The 19,337-nt window shown below is 37.8% G+C and overlaps 1 protein-coding gene across 1 annotated transcript; it reads left to right on the forward strand.

Annotated features, from left to right (window-relative positions):
* The first annotated feature begins 8,692 nt into the window (after positions 1-8,692).
* Positions 8,693-10,424, forward strand: LOC142171497 (auxin-induced protein 22E-like). Its single transcript, XM_075233903.1, has 3 exons — positions 8,693-8,977; positions 9,457-9,662; positions 10,050-10,424. Exons 1-3 carry the CDS (start codon positions 8,799-8,801, stop codon positions 10,226-10,228), a joined length of 564 nt encoding a protein of 187 aa, XP_075090004.1. The 5' UTR covers positions 8,693-8,798; the 3' UTR covers positions 10,229-10,424.
* Positions 10,425-19,337: the final 8,913 nt, after the last annotated feature.

Consider the following 19,337-nt stretch of genomic DNA (forward strand, 5'->3'; position numbering starts at 1 on the left):
ATTGAGTTAAGAACACTTACCCCGTTATTTCCTCTGAAAATCGCCCAAAAGATCGCATCAATCCGAGCTCCAAATCGTTAAAAATTTTCTAAACTTAAACTTTCTGTCCAGACCTCTCTTCTTCGCGAACGCGACAGGTCCCTCGCGTTCGCGAAGCACAAAATGTGCTTCCCAACATTTGTTCTTTGCGAACGCGAGACACTGCTCGCGAACGCGATGCTTTACGGAGCCCTTCTTCACGAACGCGAACTCCCCTTCGCGAACGCGATGCACAACCCAGCTCCTCTTCGCAAACGCGAAACCACCTCGCGAACGCGAAGAGTAAATTCTGCCTGCCTGAAATTCCTCTTCGCGAACGCGATGAAGGAAACCAGATGGTGCATCAGAAAAATTCCAGCAGAGTTCCAAGTCCAAAATCCAACCCGTTAACCATCTGAAACTCACCCGAGCCCCTAAAACATCATACGAACTTAGTCGAACCCTCAAATGACCTAAAACAACGCTAAAACCATGAATTACACCCTAATTCAAGCCTAATGAACTTTGAAATTTCTAATTTCTAAAAACGACTCCGGAACCTATCAAATCACGTCCGATTGACCTCAAATTTTGCACACAAGTCACCTTTCACATTATGGACCTATTCCAATTTCCAGAATTGGATTCCGACATCGATATCAAAAAGTCAACCCCCCGGTCAAACTTCTCAAAAATTTAACTTTCGGCAATTCAAGCCAAATTCTACTACGGATCTCCAAATAATTTTTCGGACACGCTACTAAGTCCAAAATCACCATACGGAGATATTGAAATCATCAAAATTCAAATCCGAGGTCGTTTACACATAAGTCCGCATCCGGTCACTATTTTAACTTAAGCTCTAAACCTTGGAACTAAGTGTTCTAATTCCTTCAAAAACCTCACTAGACCCGAACCAATTACCCCGACAATTCACACAACAACTGTAAAGTATAATTTGAGAAGTAAATGGGGAAACGGGGTTGTAATACTCAAAACGACCGGCCGAGTCATTACAATACGCTTTCAATATATAACAGAAGTGAGCTAAAGCAATTAAACTAACTGAAGGTTTACATAATAACAAGGTAAAAACCCAAAACACAAGTGCGGAATAATAGCACGACATCAGAGTGTCACTAAGTCATGAGCATCTAACAACCAATCTAGAAACAGAGTCTACTACAGTCTGTGCCAAATGCCAATACAAGAAAGAAAAAATAATAAGAAAGGAGAAACAAGGACTGCAGACGCTAGCAGCTACCTCGTAAGTCTCCAATAATCAGCTCGCGCACGAACTCAGCGACAACCAGAACCGTACACACCTGGATCTGCACATGAAGTGCAAGGTGTAGCATGAGTACAACCAACTCAACAAGTAACAGAATTAAATAAGAAACTGAGAAGCAGTGATGAGCTATAAATACAAATCATTTCAAATCCGGTGGTATAAGTCAAATCAGTTCGAGCTCAAGCAAAACAATTATGAATCTTCCAGAAATTTCACAACAACAACAGATAAAAACTTAGTGCAACAATAAATAAAAGCAAGTACAGCCTCTCAAGGCAGCAGTCACTCAACTTATCTCAACAGCTCATACTCTCAGCTCTTAGACCTCAATACACACTCTCAATAGGTACATGCGCTCACTGGGGTGTATAGACTCCGGAGGGGCTCCTTCAGCCCAAGCGCTATATTACTGCGGCGTGCAGCCCGATCCAATATTATTGCGGCGTGCAACTAGATCCAATATTATTGCGACGTGCAACACGATCCAATATTGTTACGGTGTGCAACATGATCCAATAATATATATATATAGCCCAAAGGCTTGTTGCGACGTGCAACTCGATCCATATACCTCACAGCTCGCAGCTCAGCACTCAGGCCCTATCTCAATCAGTAACCTCTCCAGTCCCTCGGGCTCACTGAATATGATAATAATTAGCCCAAGCAGAGAATACAACAAGTATCAACAAGAAATGAGAGGGAACGAAGATATAACACACAAGTAAGACTGTGACTGAGTACAAGACAACAATTAGCAGTCAATTCAACAAGTATACGACCGTTGCGGGTCCCAACAGTGATATCATATGGCCTAAGCATGGTTTCTAACATGAAAGACAGTTAATTGCTCAAAGACAAGGAAAAACAATGGCTATTCGACTTTACAATCTCACGAGACGGACCAAGTCACAATCCCTCACGGTGCACGCTCACACGTCCGTCACCTAGCATGTGCATCACCTCCAAATATTCACATCATACCAATTCTCGGGGTTTCATACCCTCAAAACCAGATTTACGACTGTTACTTATCTCAACCGTGCAGAAATCCTACTTCAAAATGCCTTTGACTCTCGAATCGGCCTCCAAATACTCGGAATCTAGCCACAAATAGTACTAGATAATCAATATTGGCTAAAAGGATCAATTCCACAAGTAAACTACTAAAATATAGTCCAAAATCCGAAATCGGCTCAACCTAGCCCCCCAGGCCCACGTCTCGAAACCCGACGAAAGTCACAAAACCCGAAAGCGTATTCACTCACGAGTCTAGCCATACCAAATTTATCAAAATCCTATCTCAATTTCCCCTCCAAAACCATAAAATTCACTCTCCAATTCCCAAGTCCTAATCTCCCAAATCTCACCTCAAACACTCACCAACTAGGTGTAAAAATCAGTGGAAAATTCCATTATTGAAGATAAATAGGAAAAAGGATCTTACCTCAGTGATTACTCCGAAATCTCTCTCAAAATCTCAAAAATCCGAGCTAAAAAATGATGAAAATGGTTAAAAATCTCGAAGTCTTCTATTTATAGGTTCTCCCCAGACTTCTCGCACCTGCGGCTCCATTTTTGCATCTGCGAAAAAATTACTAAAACACTGCCTCTGCTCCTACGATCAAGTGACCGCATCTGCACTCTTCACGGGTGCGAGAACTATATCGCACCTGCGGTCCAAATTCACACCTGCTCCCCTAAATCCGCTTCTGCGACCATTACAGGTGCGGGAATGCCATCGCACCTGCGTCTTTTGCCCAGATCCTTCTTAGCCGCATCTGTGGCTCCTCCTTTGCTTTTGCGGGCTCGCACCTGCGGTTCCCACTCCGCAGGTGTGGTTACACTAGTAGCAACAGATTCAGCTGAAATTCCTCAACTCCCATCAAGCCTTTAACCACCCGAAATCACCCCGAGACCTCCGAGACCTCAATCAATTATACCAACAAGTCCTATAACCCGATACGAACTTAGTTGAACCTTCAAATCCCTCAAAACAACATCAAAATACCAAATTACACCCGGATTCAAGCCTAAAGAACTTCTAAACTTCTGAATTCCACGACGCTGAAACCTACCAAACCACGTCCGATTGACCTCAAATTTTACACACAAGTCAAAAATGACACCACGAACCTATTCCAACTTCCGAAAATCCAATCCGACCCCGATATCAAAATTTTCACTGCCGGCCAAAATTCTAACTTTCGCCAATTCAAGTCTAATTCTACTACGGACCTCCAAATCACATTCTGGATGCACTCCTAAGTCTAAAATCACCTATTGGAGCCAACAGAACCATAAAAATTCAAATCCGAGGTCGTTTTCCCACAAGGCGATATCTGGTTAACTCTTCCAACTTAAGCTTTCAATTAAGAGACTAAGTGTTTCAATTCACTCCAAAACTACTCCGGACCCGAACCAACCAACCCGGTAAGACATTATACAACTGTAAAGCACAAAAGAAGCAGAAATGGGGAAAATAGGGTTATAACTCTCAAAACGACCGGCTAGGTCATTATATTGCTCGATAATTTAATTTAGAGCATAATTTTCAGATTTTCTATTCGAGACAGTTTATCTTGATAAGTTGGTTTACATCGCAGCTGGTTTAGGAAAATGATTTATTGAGTGCCTCCCCTTAATAGCTAAACTATTGCTTATGAGAATAAATTTATCTATATTAGTTTGATATATGTTATATACGAAAGTATATTACATTCTCCTCTCACGAGTGGTTCAAGATTAGGAACCAAATAATTCCATCTTATTATTATTGATATGCGGTGTATATTTTGATTAATACCATAACGCACAAAGGTGGATTTCCAAAGTTGAGGAAGCAAGTTAGTTTTTCTAACATGAGGGGGAGACATGATAAACAATTGAGAAAACGTTACGTGGAATGAAATATCATTTGTACATCTAGATCCTCGAATAAGATAATATGAACTTGAAGTTCATAAAAAGATAGTTCATCTGCAATATATTGTAAAGCATGCCAGGCGCAATTGTTGACCCAAAGAAAATAATTATATTCTCACTGCAAATGCTCCTATTTAGAATAAGTCTTAGAAAGACAAAGTCTACGGTACACTAAAAGCGTATAGACAAATCGATTTCAAATAAAATTCTTGATAAATCAAATTATCAAATTGATCATAATAATGAGGCAAGTGATCTACAAGATCACATAATATAACACTTCATAAAATCTCAGGAGAGGTTCAGGTACCTGAAATTTGAATGAAGAGATCTCTAAGTTATGTCTTTATGAAAAAAAAGAGGTTGGAACCGATATAAAATGTTCATCGATAAAAAAAGAGGAGATTGGAACCAATATAAAATATTTGTCGACTACATCTATGGAAACGCTAAATATATATGAGGATGTTAAGCTTGGAGAAACAATTCAAGTAAAATTGGTTTCATATGAAAGACATGTAATTTTGGACATGCAGTTCAAACAATTAGAAGTATAAAGTCAATTGTATGTGCAATTACTTTTATCTATCTTTTATGTCTAGCATGACATAAAAATTTGATATGCATCTAAAGTCTATTTATATGGCTTATATGACTTAACTTATATGACAATCCCTAAAGGATTTAAATCGCTTAAAGAGCATACAACTTTTAGTCCTGAAGTACCACATCCTAAGTGCAATTTATGCACATATGTATCTTGCTATAACTCTAAGCATGATAATATGATAGTGAAATTTTTTACCTCTATGGAGATATTGAAAAGGTCATTCCACGGCATTATATGAAGGCATTACATATCTATCAGGATTGATGATTTCAAGGTGCAACATATTCATTCAAGTTAACATGCCTGATTTGTTTAACAAATCTCTACCAACGATCTTTTGAAGATAGGTGCACAAGATTGGAATGTGAAAACTCAAATATGTGAATTGATTGTCTCATCAGGGGGAGTTAATATGCGTTGTACTCTTTTTTCCTTATAATATTTTATCCCATTGGATTTTCCTTGCAAAATTTTTAACGAGGCAACCAAAAGGTGTATTGTTAGATATGTATACTCTTTTTTCTTCACTGGAATATTTTGCCACCGGATTTTATTTTAGTTAAGGTTTTAACAAGGCACATTATCTGTTGAATAGATATTCAAGGGAGGGGGGAGGTATTATAAATAGAATTGTATTTAAGGTGAATGTCTATATTTTAGAGAGATTTTGGGATTTGTTATTTTGTGACTAACTTATTTTTTTCCTATAAATGGAAGAGTTCTATTCTATTGTAAATCATCCCAAATCAATAAGAATTCTCTCTGTATTTTTCTTTGTAATATTTTTCTTCTTCTTTTATAGCACAATATAATTTTTTAGTGATAAAGGTTCGAATCTGATTTGATTCATTTGAGTCAATTTTCACATGTTTATGATTCATTTGAATCTGCAATTCTTATTAAATTCTCTAGTACACAGATGGTACTTGTCATGATTTTTTATTTTGTAATTACATAAAAATTCATATTTAATTCTGATCTCTAAAACTTGGAATCTCATAGCCCTCTTGTCCAATGTTTGACATGTGGACATTCTTTACTCTCTTTTTTTGTTAATTATGCTTAGGATTTAATTAAGTTATATACATTGATAATGCTAAAATTTTCATATCATTAATCCAGTTTAATTGATTTCTTATATTTTTAGGTTACTTAAAAAGTTGTTGCTTTTGCCGGCCAATAAAATGTATTATATGGTCCCATTGCCCCTACATTATAACCTCATCAACCGACATAGTTGGGACCAATTTCACATACCCCCCATCCCTCACCCCCACATCACATCCCTCACGAATCACGATCCTTTGTTTAGCCTAGTAGATTTTATTTAAATAGTGTATTTGTATATACATATTAAAATTTAGAACTTAGCTATTCGTACTTTATTTATTTGATTCTGACCTACTGGATCGAAAGGTAGACTAGCTTGGACCTGTATATTCCTCCTAATAACATCCGTAATAACTTGTAATCCTTCTGTTTTAATTTATGTGAACCTGTTTGACTGGACACGGAGTTTAAGAAAAAATGAAGACTTTTGGAATTTGTAGTCCTAAACAAGTCAAAAAGGGGCTCAGAGTATTTGTGTGGTTATAAAAGCTTCTCATTAATGGTAGAATTGTACGTTTAAGCAAAATTATTTCCAAATTTAGAAAGGGGTCATTCTTTTTTAAACGGATCAAAAAGGAAATAAGTTCACATAAACTGGAACGGAGGGAGTATTTGATAATAGATGAACATTTTAGTATGTAAAGTTGAGTGGTATGATAGACATCGGTACTATAGTACATTTCTCGTCTGAATCAGAATAAATATGTTTTTGGACCTTTTCTTTAAAATTCAAAGTGGCTATAGAGATATATTAATATTATTTTTCCGTCAGATATAGTAATACATAAAAGACAAAATTATCTTAAGCACCAATAGAACCGGAAGCATCCATTTGATGGTCAAAGACGAGTTGAAAATTAGCCGTAAGAATTTTAAAGATTCCTTGATAGAAGAGTGGAGATGTTTTCTACGTTGCCCATAATATACGGAAGTATTACGTTCCATTCTAAAATTTAAAACTTATAAAGTTTAAAGCCCGCCCTCTACATGATCCTACGGTCATCAAGTCATTTGCACGTTCATGTTCATTCATCGGACTACTATATTCAATACTTGGTGTTGATTGATGTCTCTTCACTGTTCCCTCATCTCCCTTCACTTGATCTAGTAGGCGTCTGGACATAAAAATTACAATTGTTTTTAAAAATAGTATTTGAATTTAAGTTAAAAAATGATATTTAAAATTTAAAATTATATTTGGACATGTATTTTACTTTAAAAAATATTATAATTTTTTGAGTGGGGAAAAAAATATTCTGAAAATTTTGAAAAAAGAGTCAAAACCAGTTTTGGTTCTTGAAAAATTCATTTTCTAAATATTTCAAAAAACTTGCAAAATTTCATGAACAAATATATTTAAAAATAAATTAATTTTTTTAAAGGACAAACGGGGCCCTAATCTTGCCTGTCATGTGACAGACATCCATTGCTGTGCATGAGAGTTCAATTAATTGGAGTTGATTTTATGAATACTTTGCTATTTCGTTTTGTTTCATTTTAATATTAAATAGATATTTGATCAATAACATTTGATTAAAGTTGGACAAAGAGTATTTGAAGTTAAAACTCAAAAAAGGATTTTATTTTCTTCCAAATGTTGAAGTTGTGTTTGATAATGAACTTTTCGTTAAAAAGATTATCAAATTGTGGGTAAAGAGCATTATCTTACGTGAAATAGCTACTTGAACAAGTTTATCTATATTTCATCAGTGTTTTATATACTGAAATTATGTATTTGCGAATAGTACTGATGGTCTAATCGCTATTTACAAATAGATAACATCAATATTAGCAAATACTAGAATATTAATTATGGCCAAACATGCGAACTATGCAAATATTTACTCTTCCCTCCCACTTTTGTTTGACGATAGTTTTTTATTAGTTCGTTACCAGAAGAATGACATATTCCTATATTTTCGAAATTAAAAACTTTTACATAAAAAAAAAATTAAAAACATTGTTTGGTTATAAAAAATGATTAGTTTTTGGGCAGTTCTTGAGGATGATTTTTTTTCAAATTTCACAAAGTGGCTTAGAGTAGATTTTAAGTTTTTGAAGTTTTCTGCTCACAAAACTTCAACTTCTTTTTAAGTAAAATGCATGTCCAAACACAATTTCAACTTCCAAAAAATTATTTTTCATCTCATCTTAAAATACTCTTTTTTTCAAGTTTTAACCAAACTTATGTCCAATATTCGCTAGCTAAATGTCATTTCTATTATTAAGCTTCATGTCAATTCAAACTACGACAAACAAAGTAAAATTGAAGATATGCACCCACTACAACAAATGCGCGTTTTGAAATTCATGCACAAAGAGAATAAGTCCCCTACATATTATGAGGGCCGGATGTAGTTCTGTAACATCGGGTTCAATTGAACCCATAACTTTCGACACGCGAAGCACAAATGTATGTACAAAACTCACAAAAATCGCAATAAATTATAGATATGAACCCATAACTTTAGGATATAATGTGTTCAATATTATGAACCTTATATGTTGAACCTAACAACAACAACAACAACAACAACAACAACCCAGGGAATTCTCACGAGTAGGATCTGAGGAGAATAGTGTGTACGCAGACCTTAACCCTATCCCGGAGAGTAAATAGACTGTTTCCGATAGACCCTTGGCTCAAAATTGAACCCATAGAATTTAAATCATGGATCCGTCTCTGCGTATTATGGTGTAGCCCTAATTAAATCTCATTCTATATAAACGCCATACTTTATCACCCCCTTATCCTTCATCATTCACAACTTGCAGCTAACAATTCTTCATCTGACTAAGTCACCATCGCCGGCGCCGGAGAACAAAAAGGTTATCAAAAATTGGAAAATGGAAACAGAAAATGATCTAAATCTGAAGGCAACTGAGCTAAGACTAGGTTTACCTGGTACAGAACTAGAGCCTTGTACTTGTCTTGCTGCTAAAATAAGCAAAAAAAGATGTTTATCAGAGATGGATAACTCTTTAAACATAAACCATGATCAGCAAGATTCCTCCCCTGCACCAAAGTAAGTACTGCTTATTTAATTTTCACTATACTTTTGGTTCATACAAATAGCTTGTCTTATCAATTACTTGGAAAGTAATCTCGAAACGTCTCAATCTCTTGGAATCTATGCAGATCTAAGGAAAATATGACAACAATAGAAGAAAATTAAGAGGTTTGACTAGGCGATACCAATTATAATTAGGAATATATGTGTGAAATTTGGCCGTGTTAGTATTTTTACTTTGTATCATATGTCTTCTAGAAGTATTTTAGTCGTCCATTCAAAAATTTATATATCGGTAGAAAATATAGAAAAACACTTCTAGTATTTTCTTATTTTTGTTTTTGTTTGTGCAACGTTGGTTTGATTCAAGTTTAAAATGGAACAATATGATCAATTTCTGAAAATATATATAACCGACCCCAACATATTTTAAATTGAAGTATATATAATTGTTGTTTGTTTATATTCTAATTCTTTTTATTTGGTAATTTCAGAGCACAAATTGTTGGTTGGCCACCAGTAAGATCTTACAGGAAAAATATTGTCAAAGCCGAGAAATTAGACACTGATGTCTCCTCAGGGATGTATGTGAAAGTTAGCATGGATGGAGCACCCTACCTTAGGAAAATTGACCTTAGGGTTTACAAAAGTTACCAAGAGTTATTCAAGTTTTTGGACAACCTGTTCAAGCACCCCACTGGTGAGTTTAACTTCCACAAACTAAACATTTTTTTAATTGTCGGTCGGGATCTAAAATCTTAGTAGTGTAACTGGTTGGCTATCCGAATTTTTACTTAGTTGATGAGGGTTTGATCATTCCTCGTCTTGTCTAATCATTCAGAGAGACGAATCCAAAAATTTAAGTTAATGTGGGTGAATTATACTTCACTCACTATTTCATAGTATATAGTACTATAAAAGCTTATGTTTTCTTGTTAAAAGACAACTACTATAGGTAACTCCATCAATAATAAAACTAGTTACCTAAAAAATATTACAGACAATCTACTACCACACGTTAAATTATACTAATAATATATATAGTACTTTAAAAACTTATGTTTTCTTGTTGAATTATAAATTTCAGGTATATACTCAGAAAATAAAGGATACACTAGTGGATCTGATTATGTACCAACTTATGAAGACAAAGATGGTGATTGGATGCTCGTTGGAGATGTACCATGGGATATGTTCATTAATTCTTGCAAAAGGTTTAGAATCATGAAAGGGTCTGAAGCTAAAGGTTTGGCATGCCTATTATAGCAACCCCACATGGTTTTTTTATCACGTCGAAGCAGATCTAGGGCGAATTCTATGAATACAACTGAAGTTGTCGCTTTTGACTCAAATTGTGTATAAATGTATACATATGATATTATTTAGATTTTTTGTCTTTGAATTTGCTGTATTTTTTAAGAGACTATATATACATGGGAATACACAATTTTACCTTAGAACACAGGTTATGTACATTGCTAATTTACTGAACTTAAATACAAGAAAAGCATCTCTTTTTATGATGACCCAAAATGTCATATTTAAATTTAATAATTATTTATGTATTTTGAAATCTCAAATAGCACTATTCATCGTTTCTCGACTTGCGTGCATAGTTCGTATAATTTTTCGAAAAGTTTTTATATGAAAAATTGATTAAAATGTAAAAAAGAGCTTTAAAACTCAATCAAGTTGACTTTGATCAACATTTCGAGCAAACATACTCGGATTAGTGTTTTGACAGTTTCGGTAGGTCCGTATCGTGATTTGGGACTTGGGCGTATGCCCGAAATTTAATTTGGAGGTCTCTAGCTCAAGCTATGGCCATTTAACGGAAATTAGAAATTTAAAGGTTAAAGATTAAGTTTGATCACGAATTTGACTTATCGGGGTAGAATTTCGATTCCGAAAGTTGAAATAGTTTTATTATATCATTTATGACTTGTGTGCCAAATTTGAAGTCATTCCGGAATCATTTAACATGTTTTAGTACGAGTTTTGTAAATTGAAAAGTTTGAAATTCACAAGTCCGAATCGAGGCGTGGATTATAATTTCGACGTTGTTAAACATGATTTGAGACCCCAAGTAAGTCTGCATTATATTCTGGGACTTGTTGGTATATTCAGATGTTTTCCCGAGTACCCCGAGTGCGATTCGGATCGAAATCGGAATAAAAATTGGACTTAAGCAAAATCTGAAATTTTGCTGCTTCTGGTGCCTTCGCTTCTGCGAAGCCTTGGCTGCTAAAGCGGCTCCGCAGAAGCGAGAAATACCTCACAGAAGCGGCCTGGGCAAGCTGGGCAAAACGTCGCAGGTGCGGAATCTTGAACGCACTGCACGTCCGCAGAAGCGGACTCTTCGATGTAGAAGCGGAAGGCAGTGCAAATGCGCATTTGGCTCTACAGAAGCGAGACCGCAGGCGCGATCAAGTCCACCGCATAAGCGAAAATCCCTGAACAGTGTATAAATCGAAGAGTGAGATTTTTCTCATTTTTAGACATTTCAAGCATGTATTTTGGCGGTTCCAAAGGGGTTTTTCACGATTTCGACTTGGGTAAGTATTATATATCCGAAAGTGATTATATTTCATAAATCCATGTTAATATTCATCATTTATTTCGGATTTAGATGGAAGAAATTAAAATTTTTGTAAAACTTTCCAAAAATAAAAATTTAGGATTTGAAAGCCAATCCGATGTCGAAATTCGATAATTTTTGTATGGTTGAACTCGTATCACAACTGGTATTTGGATTTCGTGAGTTTTTCCGGGATTCAAGACGTGGGTTCCAGTGTCAATTTTTTAAAATAAATTTCGGATTTTAATCCGAAAAATTAGTAAATTCATATGGTATCAATTCCTACGATTTGTATTGAGTATATTGAATTGTTTATGACTAGATTTGAGGATTTCGGACACGAATCTGCGAGACAAAGGTTTATTGGAATCTTGAATTTGGTTGCAAAGCGAGGTAATTGTCGTGGTTAATCTTGACTTGAGGGAATAGAACCCTTGAATTATTTGTTACGTGAATTTCATGTATAACGATGTATAGGCAAGGTGACGAGTACCTATACTTTGTCAAATTAATTGTTTGCATAATTATTTAAAAATCATAAATTATTTTAAGACACGAATTAATTCTTGAATTCATGCAATAATTGTCACATGCTTATTTGATTTATGTGTCTTAATTGCTACGTGACATTTAGTATATTAAATATGAAATTGCCTATTTTCTCCCTGATTTTCACAATTAATTGCTCCTTGTAATTACTTGTTTCCTAAATAATTCATAAATATTGTGTGCTTTATGCCTAGTAATTTCTTACTGAATGTGGTATTTATGAGAGTATTTTTATTATATTTAAGAGTTTTTTAAATTATATTGTTGGAGCGGGTTGCACGCCGTAACTGAAATGAAAAGAAATATATTGGGGGATCGGGTTTCACGCCGCAATAGATTATATTTTAAGTTTATATTGTTGGAGCAGGTTGCACGCCGCAACAAAAATTTATTGAAGAATTATATTGTTGGAGCGGGTTGCACGCCGCAACGAAAATTGATTGAAATAATAATTGGTTATGACTGCCGAGTTGGCTTCAACTGTTAAAATGAGATACTTGTTTTATTTCTATTATTGGTGTTATTACTATTATTGAGTACATGTTAATATAAGTGACATGCCTTAGCCTCGTCACTACTTCGTCGAGGTTAGGCTCGGCACTTACAGAGTACATGGGGTCGGTTGTACTCATACTACACTCTGCACTTCTTGTGCAGATTTTGGAGTTGATCCCAACGGCATACCTTAGACTTTCTCGGATTTAAGCTACCAGTGGAGACTCGAGGTATAGCTGCACGGCGTTCGCAGCTCTGAAGTTCCCTTCTACTTTATTTTAGCTGTGTGCTTTCTTTCACACAATTTTAATTTATTCAGACCCTTATTTGTATTATTCTAGAAGCTCGTGCACTTGTGACTCCTGTTATGGGATGGTATTTAGACATCACATTTATTTTGGTTTGTTCACTTTAATTCAGACAATTTTCTCCAGTTGTTTGGTTTCTTTACTATTTAATAAAAATGAATTGTTAAAAATGACTTAAATTATTCTAACGTTGGCTTGCCTAGCAGGTGAAATGTTAGGCACCTTCACGGTCCCAAAGGTGGAAATTTCAGGTCGTGACAAGTTGGTATAAGAGCACTAGGTTACATAGGTCTCACGAGTCACGAGCATGCTTAGTAGAGTCTTAAGGATCGGTACAGAGACGTCAGTACTTATCTTTTAGAGGCTATAAAGTTTAGGAACAATATCACTTCTTTCTTATTCCGTCGTGCGATTTTATTCTATCATCGATGATTGAACCATTATATTCTTATTCTCTCGCAGATGGTGAGAACACGTAATACATTTACCGACTGATAGGGACCAGAGCCCCCGTTGGCAACTATGACCAGGGGTAGAGGTCGAGACCGAGGTCGCGCTAGAGGCCGAGGCAGAGGTAGAGCTCAGTCTAGAGCTCGAGCAACATCACCTGTTGTAGAACCTCAGGTGGATCTTCAGGAGGAGGTTCTAGTTTAGACTATACCGGTTGGACCAGTTCAAGTTCCGGAAGGATTCATAGCTACTCCACTGCTTCAGGACGCTCTAGTCCATTTGGTGAGTCTTATGGAGGGAGCGACCTAAAATGGTACATTTCCAGTGGCACCATCCGTCTCACAAGCTAGGGGAGGAGCACAAACTCCCATTACTCCCGATCCGGAGCAGATGGATCCCCAGTATCAGGCTCCAGCAGCCCCGTCAGTTGGGTTAGTTCAGCCAGTTGTTACGGCGCAGGCAGTTGATAGGCCCGCCATGTCTTCTGAGGCTTTATTGAGGTTGGACAAGTTTACTAAACTCTTTCCAGTTCACTTCAGTGGTACACCTTTTGAGGATCCACAGGATTTTCTTGACTGCTGCCATAAGGTATTGCGGAACATGGGTATAGTTGAAACCATTGGGGTCGATTTTGCTATATTTCAGATGACTGGTTTCGCCAAGATGTGGTGGAGAGATTATACATTGACCAGACTCGTTGGATCGCCTGCATTGACCTGGGAGCAGTTCTCACGGCTATTTCTAGGGAAGTTCCTCCCTATCACATTGAGAGAGGATTACCGCAGGCAATTTGAGCATCTACAGTAGGGCAGTATGACTGTTACTCAATACGAGACCCGTTTTGTGGAGTTAGCCCATCATGCTCTCCTTTTACTACCTACTGAGGGAGAGAGAGTGAGGAGGTTTATTGATGGACTCACTCACCCTATTAGGCTTCAGATGGCCAAGGAGGCCGGAAGCGAGATTTCCTTTCAGGCGAATGCTAATGTTTCTAGGAAGATCGAGATGGTTCTTGCACAGAAGAGAGTGCAGGGGTCTGATAAGTGGCCTCGTCAGTTTGGTGGGTTCAATGGTGCCTCGTCTAGAGACAGGGGTAATTTTGGTAGGGGTCATCCTCCCAGACCGTTTCATTCAGTATTTCAGGCATCTCACGGTGCTTTAGGGGGTCACAGTCCTAATATGCCTTACTCTGGACAGCCAGCATTTAGCGCACATTCAGCTCCTATCAACGCACCACCACTCCAGAGTCACTACAATGGTTATCCGGACCGTTCAGGTCAGCTACAACTTTAGCAGCCACGACAACAGGATGAGTGTTATAAGTATGGGAACATTGGTCACATAAGGAGGTATTGCCCTAGGTTGTCGAGTAACAGATCTTGGCAGGATTCTCGTGCCATGATACCGGCACCGGTTTCTTCACCGCCTGCTCAGCCAGCTAGAGGTAAGTGTCAGCTAGCTAGAGGTGGAGGTCAGGACATTAGAGATGGGGGTCAGGCCGTTAGAGGTGGAGGCCAGCCAGTTAGAAGCCGTCCTAAAGACGCATTTCAGATTGGTGGGGCCCAACCCCGATTATATGCTTTTCCAGCTAGGCTTGAGGCCGAGTCATCCGATGTTGTGGTCACAAGTATTGTTCCAGTTTGCCATAGAGATGCTTCAGTTCTATTTGATCCACGATCTACTTATTCCTATGTGTCCTCCTATTTTGCTTCATATTTGGTTGTGCCCTGTGATTCTCTAAGTGCTTATGTGTGTATCTACACCGGTGGGAGACTCTGTTGTAGTATATTATGTCTATCGTTCGTGTGTCGTTACTATTGGGATTCTTGAGACTAGCGTGGATCTTCTACTTCTTGACATGGTAGATTTTGATGTTATCTCGGGTATGGATTAGTTGTCACCTTATTATGCTATAATGGATTGTCACGCCAAAACGGTGACCTTAGCCATGCCATGATTACCTCGACTAGAGTGGAAAGGGACTCTTGGCCATTCTATCAGCAAGGTTATCTCTCATGTGAAAGCTCGGCGTATGGCCGAGAAGGGGCGTCTAGCTTATTTGGCTTATATTTGCGATCCTAGTGCGGAAGTTCCTTCAATGTATTCATTTCCAGTTGTCCGTGAATTTCCAGATGTATTTCCTGCAGATCTGCCAGGGATACCACCCGTAAGAGATATTGACTTCTGTATTGATTTAGCTCCGGGCACTCAGCCCATTTCTATCCCACCATACCGTATGGCCCCGCCGGAGTTGAAAGAATTAAAGGAGCAGTTACAAGACTTGCTTGATCAGGGATTCATTAGACCTAGTGTCTCGCCCTGGGGTGCACCAGTATTATTTGTAAAGAAGAAAGATGGTCGATGAGAATATGTATAGATTATCTGCAGTTAAACAAGGTCACTATCAGGAACAAATATCTGTTGCCAAAAATTGATGACGTATTCAATCAGCTTCAGGGTGCCAAGGTGTTTTCAAAGATCGACTTGAGTTCTGGTTACCATCAGTTGAAGATTAGGGCATCTGATATCCCTAAGGCAGCTTTTCGAACTCGGTATGGGCATTATGAATTCCTAGTGATGTCATTTGGGCTGACAAATTCCCTAGCAACATTTATGGGTTTGATGAATTGGGTGTTCAAGCCTTATTTGGATTTCTTTGTGGTTGTGTTCATTGATGATATCTTGATTTATTCCAGCAGTCGAGAGTAGCATGAACAACATCTTCGGACTATGCTTCAGACTTTGAAGAATAATCAATTATATGCTAAATTTTGAAAATGTGAATTTTGGTTAGGCTCAGTTGCCTTTTGGGGCATGCTGTATCGGCAGAAGGCATAAAAGTGGATCCTAAGAAGATTGAGGCTGTTCAGAATTAGCCTAGACCTACTTCAGCTATAGAGATCCGGAGTTTCCTTGGTTTGGCAGGTTATTATCGCCGGTTTGTGGAGGGGTTTTCATCTATAGCATCTCTATTGACAAAATTGACCCAGAAGGGTGCCCCATTCAGATGGTCAAACGAGCGTGAGTTGAGCTTTCAAATGCTCAAGACTGCTTTGACTATGGCGCCAGTGTTGGTATTACCCACAGGTTCAGGATCTTATACGGTGTATTGTGATGCGTCTCGCGTTGGGCTTGGTGCAGTATTGATGCAAGATGGCAGGATGATTGCATATGCATCGCGGTAGTTGAAAGTTCACCAGAAGAATTATCCTGTTCATGACTTAGAATTAGCAGCCATTGTTCATGCGCTGCCGATTTGGAGGCATTACCTTTACAGTGTCTCGTGTGAGGTATTTACTAGTCATCATATCCTTCAGTATTTGTTCAAACAAAAAGATCTCAATTTGAGGCGGAGAAGATAATTGGAGCTGTTGAAAGACTATGATATCACCATTTTGTATCACCCCGGAAAGGCTAATGTGGTGGTCGATGCTTTGAGTAGAAATGTTGTGAGTATGGGCAGCCTTGCGTATATTCCAGTTGGTGAGAGACCGTTAGCTCCAGATGTTCAAACTTTGGCTAATCAGTTCATGAGGTTAGATATTTCAGAACCCAGTCGGGTTCTAGCTTGCACAGTCGCTCGGTATTCTTTATATGAGCGTATCAGAGAGTGACAATATGATGATCCTCATTTTCTTGTCCTTAAGGACACAGTACGACACGATAGAGCCAAACATGTTGCTGTGGGGGAAGATAGAGTTCTGCGGATGCAGGGTCGTATTTGTGTGCCTAATGTGGATGGGCTTCGTGAATTAATTCTTGAAGAAGCCCACAGTTCCCGATATTCTATTCATCCAGGTGCCGCCAAAATGTATCAAGATTTGCGGCAACATTATTGGTGGAGGAGAATGAAAAAGGATATAGTGGCATATGTAGCTCGGTGTCTAAATTGTCAACAAGTCAAGTACGAGCATCAGAGACCTGGTGGTTTGCTTCAAAAGTTAGAAATTCCTGAGTGGAAGTGGGAGCGTATCACTATGGATTTTGTTGTTGGGCTCTCGCGGACTTTGTGGGTCTTGAGTGGAAGTGGAAGTTAGAAATTCCTGAGTGTTAAATGAAGAACTGAAATTGATTGAAATAATAATTAGTTATGACTGCCGAGTTGAATTCAACTGTTGAAATGAGATACTTGTTTTATTTCTATTATTGGTGTTATTACTATTATTGCGTACAAGTTAATGTAAGTGACCTGCCTTAGCCTCGTCACTACTTTGTCGAGGTTAGGCTCGCTACTTACAGAGTACATGGAGTCGGTTGTACTCATACTACACTCTGCACATCTTGTGCAGATTTTAGAGTTGGTCCCAGCGGCATACCATAGACTTGCTCAGATTCAAGCTACTAGTGGAGACTTGAGGTATAGTTGCACGGCGTTCGCAGCTCTGAAGTCCCGTTCTACTTTATTTTAGCTGTGTGCTTTCTTTCAGACAACTTTAATTTATTCAAACCCTTGTTTGTATTATTCTTGAAGCTTGTGCACTTGTGACTCCAGTTCTGGGATGGTATTTGGACATCGCATTTATTTTGTTTTGTTCACTTTAATTCAGACAATTTTCTCTAGTTGTTTGGTTTTTTTACTATTAAATTAAATGAATTGTTAAATGGTTTAAATTTTTCTAACGTTAGCTTGCCTAGCAAGTGAAATGTAAGGCGCCATCATGGTCTCGAAGGTGGGATTTTCGGGTTGTGACACTTTTTTTCTAAAGATTATTGTGGTATCGAAAACAACCTTTACCTGCACAAAGTAGGGTTAAGGTCTGCGTACAATCTACCTTCTTGTCATCCTGAGCGGTTTTGGTTTGGATGATTGCCAAAGGAACACATGCATGAACCGGGTCCATGGACAATGTACATAGTTGGCGGGGAAAATCAAGCAAAGGGCATGCACGTGAAAGAGATAAGTATAAGTGGTTATTTCTGATAATCCCTGAATGAAAAGGTTGCATATTTGATAGAGAGAAGGACTCCTTACTTAAAGAGAACTCTATCCAAGATAAGGAATGAGTTGAAAGTTGAAGATAACTAGAACTCTTCCACCAAGGAAGAGTAAAGCATTATAACTCCAGTTAATCTTTATTTTCTAATTCTATATATATCTGTTGTGTTCTCTTTTACAAGTGATGCACACATACTAAAGTTAAGCACGAATTGAGAGCAAAGTAACAAGGCATTTCTGTGATGACCTGATAGGTCATCTAGAGTTTTAAACCTTAATTCTGTATTTTGAAACCTTAAATATCCCATTTTAGCCTTCCTTGATTTGCGTGCGCAGTCCGGATGTTTTTTCGGAAGGCTTTTATGTTAAAAATTGATAAAATATGAAATTTTGCCTTAAAAATCCATTTGAGTTGACTTCGGTCAAAATTTTAAACAAACGCATCTGGATCCGTATTTGGACGGTCTTGGTGTGATCGTATCATGATTTAGGACCTAAGCGTATGCCCGGGATCGAATTCAGAGGTCCTTAGCTCGAGTTATCACTTTTTGTCGAAATTTTGAAGTTTAAAGGCTTAATAAATCTAAAGGTTTGACCAATGTTTGGCTTTGTTGATACCGTGTCCGTATTTTTATTCCGAAACCCGTTATAGGTCCATTACTATATTTATGACTTGTCTGTTAAATTTGGTGAGAAATAGAGTTGGTTTGACGTGATTCAGACGTCCAGTTGTTAAAATAAAAGTTCTAAAAGTTTCTTGAAAATCTCATTTGATTTTGGTGTCTGATTCATAGTTCTAGGTGTTATTTTGGCGATTTGATCACGCGACAAGTTCGTAGGATGATTTTAAACTTGTGTTCATATTTGGTTTGGAGCCCTGAGGGCTCGGGTGAGTTTCGGATAGGCTACATAGTGAATTTGGACTTAGAATCATAGCTGGTGGATGAGTTTTCTGGTATCTGCTGCAGATTTCGCATTTGCGAGCCTTGCATTTGCGAAGGAACCATCGCATTTGCGAGCTTGGGCATGGCTGGAGGACCTCACATTTGCAAGGTAAAA

Source organism: Nicotiana tabacum, chromosome 17, assembly GCF_000715075.1.
Source record: "Nicotiana tabacum cultivar K326 chromosome 17, ASM71507v2, whole genome shotgun sequence".
NCBI lineage: Eukaryota > Viridiplantae > Streptophyta > Magnoliopsida > Solanales > Solanaceae > Nicotiana > Nicotiana tabacum.